A 20,681-nucleotide genomic window follows, 5' to 3' on the forward strand; every position below is an offset into this window, starting at 1 on the left:
GTGTCAGCTCAATGTGGAGGAAAGCCCCGAGTGATGCAGGTCTAAAGCCTTTTACCAATTCGGTGAAATTCACGAGCACGAGCACGAGAAACATAATCGGGGCGAACCGGGATTCGAACCCACAACCATAGGTTTCTGGCGTGCCCAAGGGACGCAACTCTGCACAGCGAAATGCGGCGCCTTAGACGACTGGGCCACCCCATCTTCGAGAGGCAAGAGAGTTAACTGACTATTAAAGTCCAGTGTCCACCCTTGCCGAACCAGGCTGGTATTATGGGGTTAAATATTGGATGGACTAACGAGTCTATGCATAGTCCACACAAAATCTCGCAATTCGTTGTCAACAGATATTTTCGAAACCTTTTCATGTTTTTAATCAAGGTGCTCGCGTGATTTGATGCACTTCGCGATGTAAGACCCGTTTTATCACAATATAGATCTTGATTACCGATCAGATCCTCTTGACTGGGCGCCGCCATTTAGTTTGAAACAAATGCAAATGGTGGAATCTGATTGGTTCATAGGAGAAGCTCAGAAGGGACATAACTCATAATAACCATTGGTGGCGCTACGATCGAGCCCAGGAATTCTAGCCAAGTTCGGCAAGGGTGGAAACTGGACTTTTAAAGTCAGTTAACTCTCTTTCCTCGGGAAGATGGGGCCACCCGTGCCCCCCGTTAGTTTTCGAACCGCTGTCTTATGACTGGAATCATGCAAAGTGCGGCGTTAAACCAAAAACAATGTTATAAAAAATAATTCTTTAACTTTCATGATTTTGTTGCTCCAAGTACATGAAGAGGAGGATATCACCATGTTCACTTTCTTCATTCTTGTCTTGAATTACCGATCCATTCTATCGATATACGGCACAATCATTTAGTATCTACTCTTTTAGAATAGTCATCAATAGCTTCTAAACAATAAAAACCGTATTTGTATCCAACAACTTTATTGCTAGATGTAATCAACAATTCTACTATACCATCAACATCAACAATGACGTCAGGAGACGCTTATTTGTACTTTATTTACCTAAACTAGTCATATGGGAAACAGTATTAAATAACATCACATTTGAACAACATTGCATATATCAACAGCAAACATTTGTTACAAAATCCTGTACCAGCGGGAACAGATATAATAAAATAACACCCTTCGAAGGAAGAGAGTCCGTCAATATCTGTGAACAAATTCCGAATCTAAAAATGCTTCCTTCGGTCTGCTGAAACCGATGCTCCATTACCGTCACGTACTATAGGGAAGAATTGCTCTCTCCCTTTTGGCCTAGAAGAAAACATGTCTGAAAGAGACTTGGTCACGGAGTCTAGAGTAAATGACCAATCGAATGTGGTATGAAGTGCTTTTCTCTAATGATCATCTCACACGCAATATACACATATGACCTTTAACAAGGACTTCAGAATAATAGTGTGTTAATTGCTTAGTTAATTGTAAATCCGTTTGGTAATATATAAAAGGGGCTTGGGCGCGTCTGTCCTGTTCGTTCCTACATATTGTTGCGTTTTAGTATAAACATACATACCGTTAACTTTAAACTAATTATCTGATGACATTAAGTAATTTTTCTCTCACTTATTGGCTGAGCAACTTTTTTGGAAACCACGTGACTGGAATTTGGCATACTCATTTTCACAATAATATTATATATTTTGTCTACAGACTTCCTCGAGCCGGGTTATATGGAATGAACATACATGTTTTTATAATAATAATTGATTTTTGCCAATAATATGTCTACAAAACTAAGTATTATATTTTGAACACGTTCTTCAGATGAGGTCAACTCGGGGAGAACAAGACAACGTGATATGCCGACATCGGTAATCTCCGGTAGCACTCGTTAACCTTCGGTGTGAATGATCTTCCGATAGGTTAATATGACTGAAGTTGGGTTTACTCTGTACGTATATCAAAATGCAAATTTAAATTGATATGCATAGTACGTTAAGTCCGGTAAAGAAAAGGACATTGCTTTTCTAGAAACATTTCATCGACAAGAATACCAAAATTGATGATGATGTTCACAAGTGCTACTGGGGATGATATATTCCAGGATAGTGCACAGTTTATATAGTAAGTTTCCTACTTATCAGTCAGTACTGAATGGAATCATCAACCTTTTCAAATATATTATGGACTAAGTTTGCACATCGTTCCAAAAAATCACCCTACTGCGTTTTTGTGTTGACGCAAGGCATTTTTAATTTGAAATTTGACATTCGGGGGAATCCTTACGAACATTATATCAATCTTGACGTCATGTATGTCAATAATGACGTAATTCACGAGGAGATTACCCCGCCACGTAGGTTAGTCTTATCCTGATTTTACGGGGATTCCACCATGATGATATTCATTTTTACCTTGACGTACGGCAAGTTCCTCCACATACGCTATTTCCAATTTTGACGTACGTGGTTCTCTATGAAGATATAAAAAAGAAAAAAAAATCTAACTTGACGTACAGTGTTTTTATCTTAATCTTATCAATTTTGGCTTGACGTATGATGTGTCTACCCCAACGTACTGCATTTCGGTCTTGTCGTACGGTGTCAACGTACCAGACTGTTTTAATACACTACCCTATCTCACCACACTTAAACCTTTACGTATGATGTGTAAACCCAAACGTACTGCATTTCGGTCTTGCCGTACGGTGTCAACGTACCAGACTGTTTTAATACACTACCCTATCTCACCACACTTATACCTTGACGTATGTGTCTACCCCAACGTACTGCATTTCGGTCTTGTCGTACGGTGTCAACGTACCAGACTGTTTTAATACACTACCCTATCTCACCACACTTAAACCTTTACGTATGATGTGTCAATCCCACGTACTGCATTTCGGTCTTGCCGTACGGTGTCAACGTACCAGACTGTTTTAATACACTACCCTATCTCACCACACTTATACCTTTACGTATGATGTGTCAACCCAAACGTACTGCATTTCGGTCTTGTCGTACGGTATCAACGTACCAGACTGTTTTAGTACACTACCCTATCTCACTACACTTAAACCTTTACGAATGATGTAAGGAAAACAATTACGACACCCTATGCACCGTTGATATGTCATGATGTGAACGTATGAAGCATAGATACATTCCCATGTATCTCATGTTAAAATGTTATGTAGATGAAATAGTAGTTCCTAGTTACACACAAACTGGGTACATCCAAATTACATCCATGATGGTCTAGAAATAAAAACCAATATCAAAATATGAACGTACGAAATAAGCTTTACAATAAAAATCCTTTCACAGTATCGTCCTCTAGGATGAAGATACACAATTACGCTATCAATGCGAAATTTCTAGTTTGATTGATTACTTGAAAGATCGCCAGAGATTCACATGAAATGGTTGAATATAACACTATGTCTACCGACTTACCTAACACACGCCAAGACACCTACATATTCACGTGTACGTTGATACGGACACATATCAACTTCATTGCTATGGAATACACTCGTATATTTAACCACGTGTACATTGCTAAACTACGATCTCATCTAGTGTTGTAGGGTACGTAAGCGTACTACCCTCAGCCTGTCATGACTAACCACTGTCTTGGTTGGAGATGGAGACCCCAGTGAATACAGTATTCATTTACACAAACAGGACAACCATTTTTTTTGGCATGCGCGATGCGCGATGACGTCACTTCCGGTGGCTGATGTCCGGTCTGGTGGCCATTTTGGTTTTTGGAGGACATTCAGTCACGTTCTTGATAACCGCTCCGCATCATATTTCATTGAAAACCATAACCCGCACTTACGAGAGAATTTGTGAGGTTGTTGTCCTACCTCCAAAATACAGCTAAGTCACAACCAAGAATCCGAACAAAACAATTAGCTATTGTCATGTTCCGTGGCGTACAGCTTCATACATGCGTAGGCTGGTCACTGTTCCCAACAATGTCGTAATCCTTCACAATAAGTTCATTGCATTCTGGTATAGGGCTCTTTATCACCTGCGTATCCATGCCCTTGTTTTTCCTACACTGCTTAATGATCCGTGAGATCTCCTCGGCTGGGGGTGCAACGATGACAATTATTGCCATGACGATGGCCCAGATTTGAGTGAATGTCACCCACATAGAAAACTGGGTAAAATCCATATTGGGAAAGCTAGCCATGATGCAAGGAATCACCAAAGCGAAAAGGGCAATGGCACAACTCCCAGCGATGTAGGCTGTGGTTTTGGCCGACTTGAACGCGCTGAACATCTGGTCGAAGGATGGTCTCCCTTGATACTCGTAGCCCTTCAAATCCTCACGGTAGTTCAACTCCCAGGGGTTCAAGGGGTTGTCGATGTCGTACATCTTGTACCATTCGTGATTCTCGTCCTCGGTGGACGAGATCTTGTGCGTCATCAGAGAGCCAAGGATGCAGACGATGAGGCTGACGCCGAAGCTGCTAGACGTCCCAGCGAGGATGGCGTAGTCTTGGACAGTGTTTAGGAGGAATTTGTTGAGACCCCCTTCATAGAAGGATGCTGCTATCAGTGTAGCGCTGATTCCACACACGAGCCCGCATAGACTGCCTAGGGAAAAGAAAATGGGAACTTCAGCGTCTGTGACGATATCGCATGACGATACATACATACATATTTTGTTGTGATGGTGAAACAAGTTTCTGGCAACAATCATCATATTATGGGAACATCTAGCACCATGTCGCAAGTGAATGAGTGAGTGAGTATAGTTTTACATCGCTTTTAGCAATATTCCAGCAATAATACGACGAGGAACACCAATGGGCTTCACACATTGTACCCCTGTGGAGAATCGAACCCAGGTCTTTGGCGAACGCTTTAACCACTAGGCTACCCCACCGCCCTTATGTCCAGGATATACACATATGACTCAGACCATGTTACTGTGTGTAAATTTGGTTACTACTCAAGTTACAAGGAATTTAAAAATTATGCTATAAGGTGAGTGAGTTAAAATTTAACGTCACATCGGTATTATTTCAGCCACATAGCGACTTATGCTATAAACTAACACTAGTATCCTACTTGGGCAAGTTACATTACGAAGACAACTCTTGGCTATTTCACCAATCAGTCATTTTGGTCGATTACATGAAGCTAGTTCATCGCCATGTGTGGTTCACGGTATATAATGGTCCAGCAGCTGTTTCAATTTGTTGAAATATGCACAAATAATTTAATATCTTTTTAAAATATCGTGATGCTTATTTCAAGATGACAAATATCGTAACGCTTATTTCAAGATGAAATGATCAATAATACCTGCAATAAGCCCTTTCCCCGTGGCCTTCACCCACAGAATGGACAGAAGGACTGGCGGGAAACACGGGATGGTTGCTATGGCGCCGGAATAGAAGATCCAGTTGAGATCCATGCCTGATTCGAACACAACCAGTCCCAGAGGGATAATGCCGATCGTGACCCAGACAATGCACATGTTCTTGAAGTTAATGAGGTAGTCCTGATATTCGCGGTACTTGCCGTGTGTTGGGCATTTATAACTCTCGGTCGCCGAGTAGGACTTTTTGCTACTGTATTTCTGCAAGTCCGTCACACAATGGTGGCAACGAGTGGCGTCAACGCATGCGCAGAAGTCCTCCCCGTCATTGTTCTGTTGGGTCACAGATTCACGTTTTACCCTTCCGCACAATATACAGTGCACACTTTTCAGGTTATATCTGTAATGTGTGATACAGGTAAATGAGAGTGACTATAATATTCAATTTTTTTTCTATAAACATGAATAAAATATATAATACATACGATATTGTATGCAATGCCACGTATGCTCAAGATTTATTTATTCAAAATAATATATAAAACGTTAACGCCAGAGAATAACAAGTCTCGATTATCCACCGAAACAGATTACATCGGCGTGAAAGACAAAACAGCGGTGAACTTTATATTAATAAATCACTGAAAGTCAGTAATGAAACCAGGGCCCACTTGCACAAAGCGATCTTAGCGCTAAGATGATCGTAACTCCCATACTTTAACATAGACTTACAATAGTCGTAGCACAAAGATCGCTTTGTGCAAGTGGGCCCCGGGCCCCGTTCCACAAAGCGATCTTAGGGCTAAGTTGATTGTAACTCACTAAGTAGGCGATCTTAAATTTTTGTTACGATCAGCCGCCCGTTCCACAAAGCAATCTTAACTAAGAGAGTTGTAAGTTAAGATCAAAATGCTAAGTTGCCCCGGACCAACTTAGGATTGCTAAAATCGATCTTAAATATTGTACCATAAAAACAAAGATGGCGATTTTTATTATGGTGTGCAAGGAAATGCGTCGTCTGCTAAACATGACCAAGGGAAAATTTCGTATCTTTATGGCTGAAGATTCCGATCTTTGTTAAGATCGGCTACTTAAGAACTTGTAAAGTTACAATCGCCCTAAGATCGCTTTGTGGAACGGTTGTAAACTTTAGCTAAGACAATTTTAGAATCGACGTGAGTCTCTAAGATTGATTGTAGTTATGATCGCTTTGTGCAAGTGGGCCCAGGTGTTCGCGAAAACACGTCGATTTAAAGTTTGTAGACGCATGACATACTACCATTGCTGTTTATGGCGTCATGCTATCAATCACTTGCGATAACGTCATAATTTGACGTCAGTTAGACTGATACATAGTACAGTCATGGAAGGAGATATAATGAAGGAAATAGTCCATTACTACAAGTACAAGAAAATATCCTCATCCCCATGTCACCTTAGGGACATCTGCAGTCGTAAACACGGCGGCCATACATGAGGGATGGAACTCGAGACAAAGTTTAATCTACGTGGACGATGTCGCACTGACCTGAAGGGGTTGATGTATGTCTGGTAGATGTCGTAGACGATGATGGAAGAGATAGCCATCACCTCTCCCGACCCCGTCGACATCAACGCCATTGCTCCCATAGTCAGGACAAGTATTCCTCCCGCCGACCCCAGAATCTTCTCCGCTATCAGGGGCGTCACCAGACCTGTAGATGACCATTTTTAGATAAATTATATCTTGGTTCTGAGAATACTGGACAGAATACTGAAATTAGGAAGTACTCGTATTGTTTACTTTTAGATAATACTAGTGTACATCTATCCGAAAATATGAAATGACAAAATGGAAGTCTTTGAAAGGCATTTAGAAGTGATACACATGAGGAAGAGAATTTATGGATTTCAACTTTTTTATTATGAGGAACATAAAGTTTCCTTCATCACCTAATGGAGTAAGCACGTAATCCGAAACGTTGTGTTCCTCAAAATAAGGGGGCACGGGTGGCCCAGTCGTCTAAGGCGCCGCGATTCGCTGTGCAGAGTTGCGTCCCTTGGGCACGCCAGAAACCTATGATTGTGGGTTCGAATCCCGGTTCGCCCCAATTATGTTTCTAGGTTTGTCAGCACCATACCCGTGCTCTTGGGTTTCACCGAAGTGTAAAACGTCTTAGATCTGCATCACTTCGGGCTCACCTCCCACATTAAGCTGACACGCCGTGATATAACTGGAATACTGTTAAAAGCGGCGTTAAACCCAACTCACTCACTCACTCCTCAAAATAAAGAAGTTGACATCCATAAATTCTCTTCTGATGTCAAAGCAGAGATGCATAGTACTTCGTGCTGTGTTTTCATAAATTGTTATATTTTGTTGAATTTCATAAATTTACAGTACCAAATACAATACTTTCATTTAACGCTCAAACATAAAGTATACTTAATTTTATTTTACATTCAACTATAGAGGGCAGGGCATGTATACACAAGTAAACTGTGGGCCAAAAAAAGCATACTCTTGAAAATTGGATTTGACCACATAACAAACTTTGCCAAAACATTACTTAGGTGAAAACAATCACGAAACATTGCAAAGTTGGGTCCAACACTATGATACTCGTATCAAATAAATCACCATCGAATAACCACTTCTTGATTGTTTAATGTTTAACCACTATCTAACATGGGTGAATAATTTCTTTTGCCTATCATTTTTTATAAAACCTGTCAAAATTACCACTTCTGAAAATTAAATTATGCTTGTTTAGGTTCTTTCTTGAACGATGTGCTATGTACATATTAATACGATTTTTTTGCAAATGAGAATTATGAGATTTGGAGGGATCGTGAATTCTAACTGAGAGCCAAGGATTACATGCTGTGTAGTAATATTTACTTTAAGTAAAGAGCTGATGTTCAACCAGTGTTGAAGGTAATTTTGCTGCAATCGCTGAATAGGTCAAACGTCTCTATCTTCTTGTCACAAAGATTACATTAATTACCCGTCTACGTATCATATTTATAAAATCTATTATTAGTTCACAGATGTTACAGCAGATGTAGAATTGTATACTTGAATTATTGGAGTACATAGCATCAGAAAGGAATGCTTATAAGAATTCGTTAAATTCTGCTGGAAAGTTTTGTTCCTTTAAGATATTTTCTCATGTTAATTTTGTATATATTTGTCCAGTAAAGAGTTTTAACGTATTGGGTACCGTTTGCGTAAAAACAAATCCTTAATCACATGGTGTAAACATATATACACAAATGTAGCTATTAATGTGGTTAAAATTGTTCAAATTAACATATTAACTTCAAATTAACTGTCTCGTTTTGTTGTTATTTGAAGACCTTCATAATGCTTGTCGAACAACTTTATATATCGACCAACCATTTCTAACACATTTTAAGAACAGCTTAAAGAGGCTGTTGTTCAAGTATTGGTAGTTATGCCTGGACATATTGTCAGCCAATTCTGAAAAGATTAGCCAATGTTGTTGACTGTCCAACTAAAAGTGCCAAAAATATTTCCAGAATCATAAAAAAAATTCTGTTAACAGGAGGGTCCATTGTACTATTCCGACGATAAGCGTTTATGAATCACCATCAAATAAAGAGGATCCCGGGTGTTCTCGAAAACTAAGTGTATCCTGCCCACCCGGTGGCACCCGTCATAAATACATGCAAACTTAAGGCAAATTCACGTTTATGGTAAAAGTCAAAGCAAGGAAGTGCTTCGGAAATAATTTTTGTTATTGATGCGTCAAATTTGTAAAATTTAATGTACCCCACACATCTATCATAAAAGGTTTTGAAAGCTTTACTGAGGCCTTGAAACCCTGACAAAACAACTTTTGAGCGAGATTCGTATGACGCTTTTTGAATTCGCCGTGGAAAGAGCATGGTCGATTGCTCTTTCTACGAAGATTTCAAAGAGCGCAGTAACAAAAGGCTGGAGCTGCAGGAATATTGCTTGACATAAAGGGAAAGTTGAAGTCATCTCTCCTTTCAGTCCAGTGGAGAGTTTTATGGAGACGTTATCAAAGAACCTAATAATTGATATATGTTGCTTTTAATACTTTTCCCCATAGTTGCCATATTGGGAATAGTCTCACTGTGACATCCGAGTGAGTGAGTGAGTATGGTTTTACGCCGCTTTTAGCAATATTCCAGCAAAATCACGGCGGGGGACACCAGAAATGGGCTTCACACATTGTACCCATGCCGGGAATCGAACCCGGGTCTTCGGCGTGACGAGCGAACGCTTTAACCACAACCCCACCGCCCCGTCCTGAATCAGCGACTGGAAAAAGCTCTCTAACATAATACCCTAAGCATCTAGCATCTGTGACATCCGAACCATCTAAGAATAGCCTTGTCTTGTGGTGGCCCAATAATATTACTATCCAGACTGAAAAGCCATTGCAGCCATCAAGTCCCCATTTCTACCCTTGTCTGCACAAAACCCAACATTTTCAAATTGGAATTTCACTGAACATTGTCCTGCGTTGTATTTCAATTTAATTTCATAATTGCACCATATTTTCACCTTCATCTATTTCTCCCGGAAGGAGCATGTGACTTCCGTTGGTGGAGCTGATGGCGAGGTAGGCCATCCCTGTCGTCGTCGCCATCGTTGAAGGGATGGAGAACCACATGAACCCTGCCAGGATGAAACCCCACACGCCCTGCACGGGCTTAGCCGCAATCCTGCTCTGCCAGGATGCCTGGTCGCAGTACGTGACAGCTGACGACACGAACACCTCGATGATGCCGTACAGGAACGCCGACATGGACCTGAAGGAGAGGTAGCCGTACTCGGTGTCGTCAGACGCCTTGATGCACGACACCGCCTCGTACATTTTCTCCACGTTGCCTACGCTATCAAACTGTGATTCCGAGTTGTGGAGGATCTTCACCACGAACACGATGAGAAGGATGAAGACGAGGCAGGCGTTGAAGTAGGAGACGTAGAAGGTGGTGCCAAGGCCGCCGATGAGGGAGTAGGAGCCGAAGAGAGTCGCCATGATGAGGACTGAGAACTCGTCCGAGGTGTTCTTCGTGAGGGACTGAATGACTGCCTGTCCAGCAAGGATGATGCCGATGGTGATGACGAGGTTGGTGAGGAGAGCAAACACGCAGAACACCTTGTGGGCCACGGAGCCGAACCGTGCGTGAATGATCTGCGAATCGAAACATAGATACTTTAGTATATGAAACATGTATTAATGTGAGACACGTCTCAAATAAGGCGACCATACTTGGAAACATTCTTTCGGATCAGGTTTAAAAAACAATTATTTGTTTACTGGATTTCATGAAAATAAAGGTACTGTGTGTTCCAAAATATTGTTTGGCTCTTTCTTTCAGAGGAAACATTATTCTATCCCGAATCAGTGAGTAAGTTAGGGGTTATGGCCGCTTTTTTGCAATATTTCAGCAATGTCATGACGGGGTACACCAGAAATTGGCTTCACACATTTTACTCAAGTGGGGAATCGAACCTGGGTCTTCGGCGTGACGAGCGAACGCTTTAACCACAACCCCACCGCCCCGTCCTGAATCAGTGACTGGAAAAAGCTCTCTAACAATAAGATAAAAGTGTACAAAGATCGATTTTGACGTTTCTTAAGACCATCCCCCATACATTTCGGGATCAGTTTAAAAAAATTCCCAACACGATATATGTAAATGTGTCCTGCTACAAATATCTTATAGCAGCTACAATAAGAAAACAGATCGTTACTTCATCTAGCCACATAGAACACGAGTCCGTTTAATTGTACGTGGCAACGAAGTGGTAACCACCGACTGCCTTCAAAGAGACTGGTATGACTTATGAATAATAGGAACTGCCATTTCGAAAGCCAAATCGATATTCACTTCAGAAAGCTAGAAAAATGTAATCTTTAAAATAGCATTCAAGAGTATTTTTCCAATTAATAACGGAGCAAAGGATACAAGGAATTGGACATCTAATTCAATAAACAATTGGATGGTTTCGGAACGTCCTTTTAAAGACTTATAAATAGTACGTAAACCCGACAAGTCAATAAGGCATTATACTGCTAAAGTGGCTTCAGAGTTTAAGTTACCTTCTCTTTTATCAAAAGAAGATAATGAATATGGACTAGGTGCGTTTCACTTTAAAAGCCTGTGATATTTTGTGGTTACCACGCCTAACGGTCATACTACCACGCATACTCTGATTTCTTAATTGATCCAAGATGAAATCAAAGATAAGGAACCGGCGCTTTCATAATGTAGATCTGCGTTAGTCTTGAGGCCATGTGGAATCTATGCTCAATCAAAGTTCATCAGTTATTAAGTCGAATCTTGACTACAGTGAATGGAGAATCTGAAAGCCATGGCGACAACCTGCGCCTATCCCTTCGCCATGGCGGTCGATAACTAACTTACCTCTTCCTTGCCATTGACGTGTCAACTCCCATTAATTGCAAACAATAAGAGGCATATTTCAAAGAAACTCCATACTGAAGTGAATGTGAAGTGGGCAGAGAAGATTGATTATCAAACCGTGTTTCCGATTTCTGTTTGCACTTTGCGCCCCGCAGACAAACAAACATGGCGTATTTGACGCCTGAACGAGATCTCGCGAGTTTTGGCACTTACTAGCATATTATACGGGTAATAAAGAGATGTGACGATCAATTCATACTGTCTATCAATTTGACGGCAAACAAAACTACTTTCCTGCTGGTCTATAATTAGGATACGGTGTTTCAACATCGAAGAACAAAGGTATCGATCTGAAAGTGATTTGTTCTAAGATTTCCTTTCCAGATTTATCGCCATGTTGTAAACCACTCACACCATGGCTGACTTTTCCAACCAACAGTAAATACCTGATTTTAAATGACACATTCATTGACATTTTGTTCCTTTTTTATTATTTTGCAAGAAGCGGTTTCAGATCGATAAGGAGGCTAAATGGGTCTTGTAACCTACATTATTTATTTAATCATCCAGTACCGACGATATGTATACGGGCTGTCCCGCCCTTGGTCATCATCAAGCGAAAACGCTCTTGCGAGTTTTTGAGGGCGCTGGGGTAGCCCAGGGGTTAAAACGTTTATTGTAAAAAAAACCCAGAACCTCCGGGTTCATTGGCCCAAACTCACATTTTGGTCAACTCGCAGGTTTTCAGTCTTACATCTGGTATGTTGCATTAACGATCCAGATTATATGATAAGCATTTGTTTGTGAATCACTATCAAATAGTGATGATACCAGGAGTTCCACGATGTTTGCAAACACACGCAAAGGCAAGGCAAATGTTCACCCGAACAAACACGGGACTATACACAAAGGTCTGGTGCAAACACGGGACTATGGTTTGGTGCTGATTTTATATCTTGATCTTGTAATTAGTTTAATATGTTAAACAGGAAATTATCTCAGGTGATCGTTTACAGATTCGAGTTAGCAAAAGTAGACTTGAAACACTTTATCGGGCAGTCAGTTGGTTTCTTTGTAACGTTCATCATAACCTGTCGAGATGGTTTTAACTCGAGGTCGATTGATAAACATCGACATGATTAAAGGATGTCACCGAGCTATACCTAAAGCCTGGACGATCTAAAGTAACACGTGACCTATATATGTGAACATGGAATTCCCTTTTTTGCACGGCACACCAGTGTTACAACTGCCACGTTAGACATGTCAGTAGAAAAAAACCCAAAAAACGTTGGTAACGTAGCCTCGTTTTTGGAATTAAGCAGCGTTTGGAATGGGTCCTCGATGATTACCTTTAAAAACAACAATAAAAAACGTAGGGTTACTCGATTTGTTAATATTGGAAACAAGGCAATGGCGGAGGTGCAAATGGGAAGTTTAAGGGAGACTATGCTTAAGCGAATTGGCAGTTCCAGTGTATATGTAAAAGTTACAGTCAATGTGTATAATGACTGAAATTACGCCAAAACAATTCAGTAACTTTACAATTATTTTTCCATTTATTATATTTTGATAACGAATTCCAACATCTTTTTGCTCTTTTTCATCACCCAGAGCCTGAAAATGATAGGTTAACAAAACAACGAAAGTCTGTGTATATTGAAAAAAATATGTTTTGGCTCCTAACCTTGGCAAACTTAGTCTATTGTGGTGTTTTTAAGCCTTTTTGAACTTCTTAATAACTTTCAGTCAATCTGACGGAATTTTTGTTGTTGAAATGATTGAAATATTTTTTGCGTTTTGCAAATTACCGAAGTAAAAATTTTAGTCATTTCACACATTGATTGAAGCATAGGTACACCAATCAGTAACCCTAATGGCACAGAAAAAGTCTCAGTTTCTCAAAAGTCAGTAACTCTAATTGACAAGAGGGCACTGCTGTCCAAGTCGTCTAAGGCGCCGAATTTGCTAAGCAGAGATGCGTCACTTGGGCACGCCAGTAACCTATAATCGTAGTTTCGAATCCCGGTTCGCCCCGATTATGTTTCTTTTTGTTTCTTGTTTAATGCCGCACTCATCCATATTCCAGCTATATGAAGACGGTCTGTAAATAATTGTGGACCTGACAATCCAGTGTTTAACACCATAAGCATCGATTTACACAATGGGAATACGATGACATGCATCACCAAAGTCAACCAGCCTGGCCACCCGATCCCTTTAGTCGCCGCTTACTACAAGCATGATATGCAGAAGACCAATTCTATTCCGGATCATCACGAGTACCAACTGCAATGTCGAGATTGAAACTAGCAGTGTCAGAACCGCGGAGACTATATTTTATTTTTTTGTAAACGTTTGATAATCACGACAATTACACTGGAATCGGTGTTTATTCCAATGGTGAAGGCAGATAAATGGTGTATGAGTTTACAACAGAAGCAGGACATGATGTATTCTTCATCTCGCTTGATAGATATCGTACGTCGGCGAATGTGGATTGATTCAGCAAGCCTTCTTTCCGTGATATCTTTGATGTTTCTTCTGCTGTTGCGGCCATGTCCCTGTGGAAGAAGTAGTTTGGGCTTACAACCACTGAACAACGGAGCAGACTTCAACCAGTTTTTAGTATTGCTGATTTGTGTTCTCAGATCTGTGTGGTTACAAAACCCGATGGCTCGGCAATATAGGGTTTCTTACAGTTATGCTGGCTGGTCCCTTGGGGTGGGGGGTTTGGTTGGGGTTTCAGTTGATGTCCCGGATGTTCTTCCTGGTGATGTAAGAGGACTTCTTGTACACAGTCTCTTCTGCATGAGATGATGATCTGAGAAGAGATGCGGTTGTGAGTGATCTAGTGTTGACTAGGATCTGGCATATATGTTTCTTGGCTTGAGGATAATTTTCATTTGGCTGGTTACTGAACGGGTGAACACCGGTTCATGATTTGAAATGTTGAGCTCCGTTTATTTCAGGCAAGTCGGTAATCGATGTGTTGATTCATTGCGTCAGTTTAAGATGCAACTGGCATTGTCATGACTCATGAAGATCGAGATAATCTTTTTCTTGACTTTGGGGTCATCTTAGTGAAAGTCACTCACTGGTCATATTTGGGTCTTGTTCTCCCCGGGCAAAAGGTGTTTCCTGTTCCACTTTGTGACATCAGATCTTTTGATTGGTAATAAACAAAGAAACCGGTAACTTTGTAACGCCGCATATCAATATTCCAGATATATTACTGCGGTCTGTAAATAATCTAGTCTGGATCAGAGACAATCCAGTGATTGACATCATGAGCATCGATCCACGCAATTGGGATACGATGACATGCATCAACCAAGTCAGCGAGCCTGACCACCCGATCCCGTTAGTCGCATCTCACGACAAGCATGGTCACCTTTTACGTCAAGGTTGCTGAAGACCTGCCCCTCCCCGGATCTTCAAGGATCTCAACTTTGTAAAGTAGTGCTTTGTGACAAAGGGTTCCCGTAGGTAAATTCTTACGCTTTATATTTTTTCTATCTTTAAGTAATTACTAAGCTTAAAGACAGAGGTCAAAGAAGCAATTTTCGTAAAACACTTCTCGGTTACTTTTTGCATATAAGGATGTTTTAGGAAGCATATCACACCTTGGGGAAATTGTGTCATCTCAACATAATACAGCACATGAAATGTCACTGCCTGTTGAGTTTCCTCGGCCACTACCAGACTTAAAGTGGATGATGAGTATGGTCTTTATAATGTCGAGTGCCATTTGAAAGGTTACTTAGCTTCATACATTCAGCTAACACTGCAGTGTCCATAGTCGACTGTGTGCCATTCGATCCTTTAGCTTATGTGGCTTCCTGGACGCTGCAATATTCCAGCTGTATGACGGCGGTGTGTAAATAATCGAGTCAGGACTACACAATCCAGTGAGTGGCATCATGCGCCTCGATGTCCGCAATTGGGATACGAAGACATGCATCATCCGAGTCAACGAGTTTGACCACCGAAATGAAATACTGTTTTTTCATCAGCCGTTTGCTTCATGAGGAGTGGCAGGTTGTCTGCATGCATTTAGTTCAAAGATTGATAGTATGTTTTGCCCGGTACTGTACAGTGTGAATGGATATGCATCCCTGTACAACACATCTCTGTGGTCGAGGAATCATATATTTCACAGCTATGCCATGAGCTCAATTATGTGTAGAAAAGATACGATTTTATCTCATTCCATTGCATATACGTTATGCTATAATCTTTACTGCATTCAGTTCCTCTGTACATTTAAGAGATAAACACATTGTTTTTTATATATAAATGTTACTGAGTAATTTTCCCCGTTGCGCGCTCTCTGCACGTGAACTAACATTAGGGATTGAGAAAAAAGATGTTGATCAAGAAAAGTATCCAAAACGCTATGAAAAGTCATTCAGATTTCCGAAACCCAATGCCATTTAACAGCGTTTTTCAACCAATCGGATACACGCACGCACGCACGCACGCACGCACGCACGCACGCACAAATTCATTATACAATCAAATCTACCGTCCACTCCACGAAAAACAAAACTCTGCAATAACCTGATGACGGATGACTCTTACGCAAGACTGATCCACCTCGGATCCAAATACAAAAAAAACATAAACCAGAAATGATTAACACAAAACATGATGCGTTAGAAATTAGGTGATAAAAAAGAATATTAACGATGATATCAATATGTTGGTGGGCATAGATGGAAGAGAAGGAACCGGTGCGTCACAAACCGGACCCACTGACCTGCCCGGTCAGTTGAGGGGTAGTGAAAGCGCCATCATAATGGCACATGTCAGGGCTGCCTCCTGACGCCTTGTTCACAATGGGGTAGAAGAAGTCATCATCGGAAGATTGCTAAAGTTCGTCTTTGATCTCATCAAGTGGGCGATTGACATGTGAAATACATTAGGTGCAAGAAATTCATCAGTACTTCTCGTTGTCTGACCAATGGAATATTTAAGCTTTGAAATGTCCTTGCCTTTTCCAGGTTCAGAGGTATGGTGCGATGCTGTTTAATGCAGTGTTCTTGGCTCATTCGGGAATTAAATCATTTGAATTGCCCAGGCTACTGCTGACTGCTTGAATACGGATTGAGTGAGTGAGTGAGTTTTGGATCTGTGACGTCTTTAGCAATATTCCAGCAATATCAGAGGCGTGGGACACCAGAAATGGCCTTCACATATTTGAGAAATCGATCACGGCCCATCGGAGTGGCGAATGGTCGCTTAATCAGTGGCTAGCTTACTGTCCCTTTATTAGTAGGATGTTCGCCAGATTTCACAATATATTGGGGACACTAAAAATGGCTTCATACTTTGTACCTATGCTAGGAGTCGAAAACATACAAGATAGATAGCAGGCTTGATTCAAGATCAGAATTTACGGGTATATGTTTCTGTGGCCTTTGTTTTGGGGGTATTTAAGAATAGGTTGTGAATAACATGCATATAGTGAGTGACAAACGTATGGGTTTCGGCATGCAATGACGATCCCATTGAAAAATTATATTTCGCAACAAAAGCCTTCTCTTTTAACCTTCTCATTTAGTCTGGTTCTTGGTTTTCTCTGCGCAACAACAACGTTTGACAATGACATATTACCTTCGAGATATGATATTTCGTCATATCACCAAATATACTGTGAAAAAGGTCAAAGGGCAAACAATGTCTCAGGGCAACCTTTAGAGTGAGTGAGTGAGTGAGTGTGGTTTTACGCCGCTTTAAGCAATATTCCAGCAATATCACGGCGAGGGACACCAGAAATAGGCTTCACACATTGTACCCATGTCGGGAATCGAACCCGGATCTTCGGCGTGACGAGCAAACGCTTTAACCACTAGGCTACCCGACCGCCCTGCAACCTTTAGAGTAACCCAAGCACCGGGTTGTCCTTTAAGAAAACAGCTTTCTGTGTCACTCAATTATGAAAAGGTGGAATCGATTAATTGTCCCGGTGCAGATGGAGTGTTTTGTACTGTGTTATGTTCAGTTTACAATACCCCGATGAACGGCAGTTGATCCGTGTCTCGCTGTTGTATACTCCAATACTCTTGTCACGAAAGTATTGACCCTCGATCAAAGTCTTCATTACCCTCGGTAAGCTCACCTTCTTGTAATTACATTCGTATGGATCCAGCTGTTTAAGTTAAAACCTCGTATAATCCGCAAATACTACTCAACGACACATCGGAACAGCGTGATGTGCTATCTTTTAATAGAGATAGAATTTTTTGTGTACAAAAAATATATATATTTTTTCGTTATATAGAGATATTCAAATTTGGCGATGCATTCCGATGTTTAACTTACTTAAGTGTTTTAATGTCAACTGAAGGACACAGCTGTATTCTCGACTGCAGATTCAAGTTATACTGACTGATGACACAGCTTCATCGATCTACATCTCCTCTTAGTTCATGTATAGGTATCTCAGGCGGTATTGTCTCGAGGGAGGTCGGGTATACAATAGCCTGGAACATCCACTCAGTGGACGATGTAAGAGGGACTTAGGGTACACTCGGTACAGATATGTGGTGAAGAGTAGAAGACACAGTAGTAATAAACAGAAAGTAAGTCTAGGATATACAGGAAATATAGAAGCGGGAGACATAGTATAGTGAGGTTGAGATATTGTACAGTTAGAGTGAGATAGAGTATATAGGTATGAGATATGGTACAGTTAGAGTGAGATATAGTATATAGGTATAAGAGATGTACAGTTAGAGTGAGATATAGTATATAGGTATGAGATATGGTACAGTTAGAGTGAGATAGTGTATATAGGTCTGTGATCTGGTACAGTTAGAGTGAGATATAGTATATAGGTATGAGATATGGTACAGTTAGAGTGAGATATAGTATATAGGTATAAGAGATGTACAGTTAGAGTGAGATATAGTATATAGGTATGAGATATGGTACAGTTAGAGTGAGATAGTGTATATAGGTCTGTGATATGGTACAGTTAGAGTGAGATATAGTATATAGGTATGAGATAAGGTACAGTTAGAGTGAGATAGTGTTTATAGGTATGTGATATGGTACAGTTAGTGTGAGATATAGTATATAGGTATGAGATATGGTACAGTTAGAGTGAGATAGAGTATATAGGTATGAGATATGGTACAGTAAGAGGGAGATAGAGTATATAGGTATGTGATATATCAATATGAAATCAATATTAATTTGTGTTATGCGTGAGTAACAGTATAATTGTGAGGTAAAATGCAGTCTGTGAGCAGATAGTTGGGTTAGTGTGAGATATGACGCTGTAGGTATGAGATATAGCACTGTGTGTGAGATTTAGTATGCTGCGACAAGTGTGAGATAGTACAGTTAGTGTGAGATATGGCGGTATAGGTATGAGATATAGCACTGTGTGTGAGATTTAGTATGCTGCGACAAGTGTGAGATAGTACATTAAGTATGATATATAACGCTGTAGGTATGAGATATAGCACTGTGTGTGAGATTTAGTATGCGGTTATAAGTGTGAGATAGTATATTAAGTATGATATATAGCACTATTGGTATGAGATATAGCACTGTGTGCGAGATTTAGTATGCTGCTATAAGTGTGAGATAGTACATTAAGCATGAGATAAAGCACTATTGGTATGGGATATAACACTGTGTGTGAGATTTAGTAAGCTGCTATAAGTGTGAGAGATTACAGTAAGTATGAGATATAACACTATGTGGGATTAAATATACTGTAATAAGTGTAGAGTTAGTGTGAGATATGACGCTATATGTATGAGATATAACACTGTATGTGCTTTGGTATGCTATTATAAGTGTACAGTTATTGTGAGATATGACGCTTCAGGTATAAAATATAACACTGTGTGTGATTTAGTATGCTATTATAAGTGTACAATTAGTGTGAGATATGACGCTTCAGGTATGAAATATAACACTGTGTGTGATTTAGTATGCTATTATAAGTGTGCAGTTAGTGTGAGATATGACGGTATAGGTATGAAATATAACACTGTGTGAGATTTAGTATGCTATTATAAGTGTGAGATAGTACAGTTAGTGTGAGATATGACGCTGTAGATATGAGATATAGCACTGTGTGTGAGATTAAGTATGCTATTATAAGTGTGAGATAGTACAGTTAGTATGAGATATGACGGTATAAGTATGAGATATAGCACTGTGTGAGATTTAGTATGCTATTATAAGTGTGAGATAGTACAGTTAGTATGAGATATGACGGTATAGGTATGAGATATAGCACTGTGTGAGATTTAGTATGCTATTATAAGTGTGAGATAGTACAGTTAGTGTGACATATGACGCTGTAGGTATGAGATATAGCACTGTGTGTGAGATTTAGTATGCTATTATAAGTGTGAGATAGTACAGTTAGTATGAGATATGACGCTGTAGGTATGAGATATAGCACTGTGTGTGAGATTTAGTATGCTATTATAAGTGTGAGATAGTACAGTTAGTGTGAGATATGGCGGTATAGGTATGAGATATAGCACTGTGTGTGAGATTTAGTATGCTATTATAAGTGTGAGATAGTACAGTTAGTATGAGATATGACGCTGTAGGTATGAGATATAGCATTGTGTGTGAGATTTAGTATGCTATTATAAGTGTGAGATAGTACAGTTAGTGTGAGATATGGCGGTATAGGTATGAGATATAGCACTGTGTGTGAGATTTAGTATGCTATTATAAGTGTGAGATAGTACAGTTAGTATGAGATATGACGCTGTAGGTATGAGATATAGCACTGTGTGTGAGATTTAGTATGCTACTATAAGTGTGAGATAGTACAGTTAGTATGAGATATGACGCTGTAGGTATGAGATATAGCACTGTGTGTGAGATTTAGTATGCTACTATAAGTGTGAGATAGTACAGTTAGTATGAGATATGACGCTGTAGGTATGAGATATAGCACTGTGTGTGAGATTTAGTAT

General features: G+C 40.1%; 1 protein-coding gene across 1 annotated transcript in view; it reads right to left on the minus strand.

Moving 5' to 3' along the window:
* Nucleotides 1–1,008: 1,008 nt before the first annotated feature.
* LOC124139625 (urea-proton symporter DUR3-like) overlaps nucleotides 1,009–20,681 on the minus strand; it is a 58,604-nt gene continuing 38,931 nt past the window's right edge. Inside the window, exons 4-7 of the mRNA XM_046506853.2 lie at nucleotides 9,851–10,484; nucleotides 6,842–7,007; nucleotides 5,298–5,713; nucleotides 1,009–4,583 (exon numbers count right to left, since the gene is read on the minus strand). Coding sequence (XP_046362809.1) covers nucleotides 3,922–4,583; nucleotides 5,298–5,713; nucleotides 6,842–7,007; nucleotides 9,851–10,484 — 1,878 coding nt within the window. The 3' untranslated portion in view covers nucleotides 1,009–3,921. The remainder of the gene's footprint in view (nucleotides 4,584–5,297; nucleotides 5,714–6,841; nucleotides 7,008–9,850; nucleotides 10,485–20,681) is intronic.

Source organism: Haliotis rufescens, unplaced genomic scaffold (genome assembly GCF_023055435.1).
Source record: "Haliotis rufescens isolate VD_foot unplaced genomic scaffold, xgHalRufe1.0.p SCAF_7, whole genome shotgun sequence".
NCBI lineage: Eukaryota > Metazoa > Mollusca > Gastropoda > Lepetellida > Haliotidae > Haliotis > Haliotis rufescens.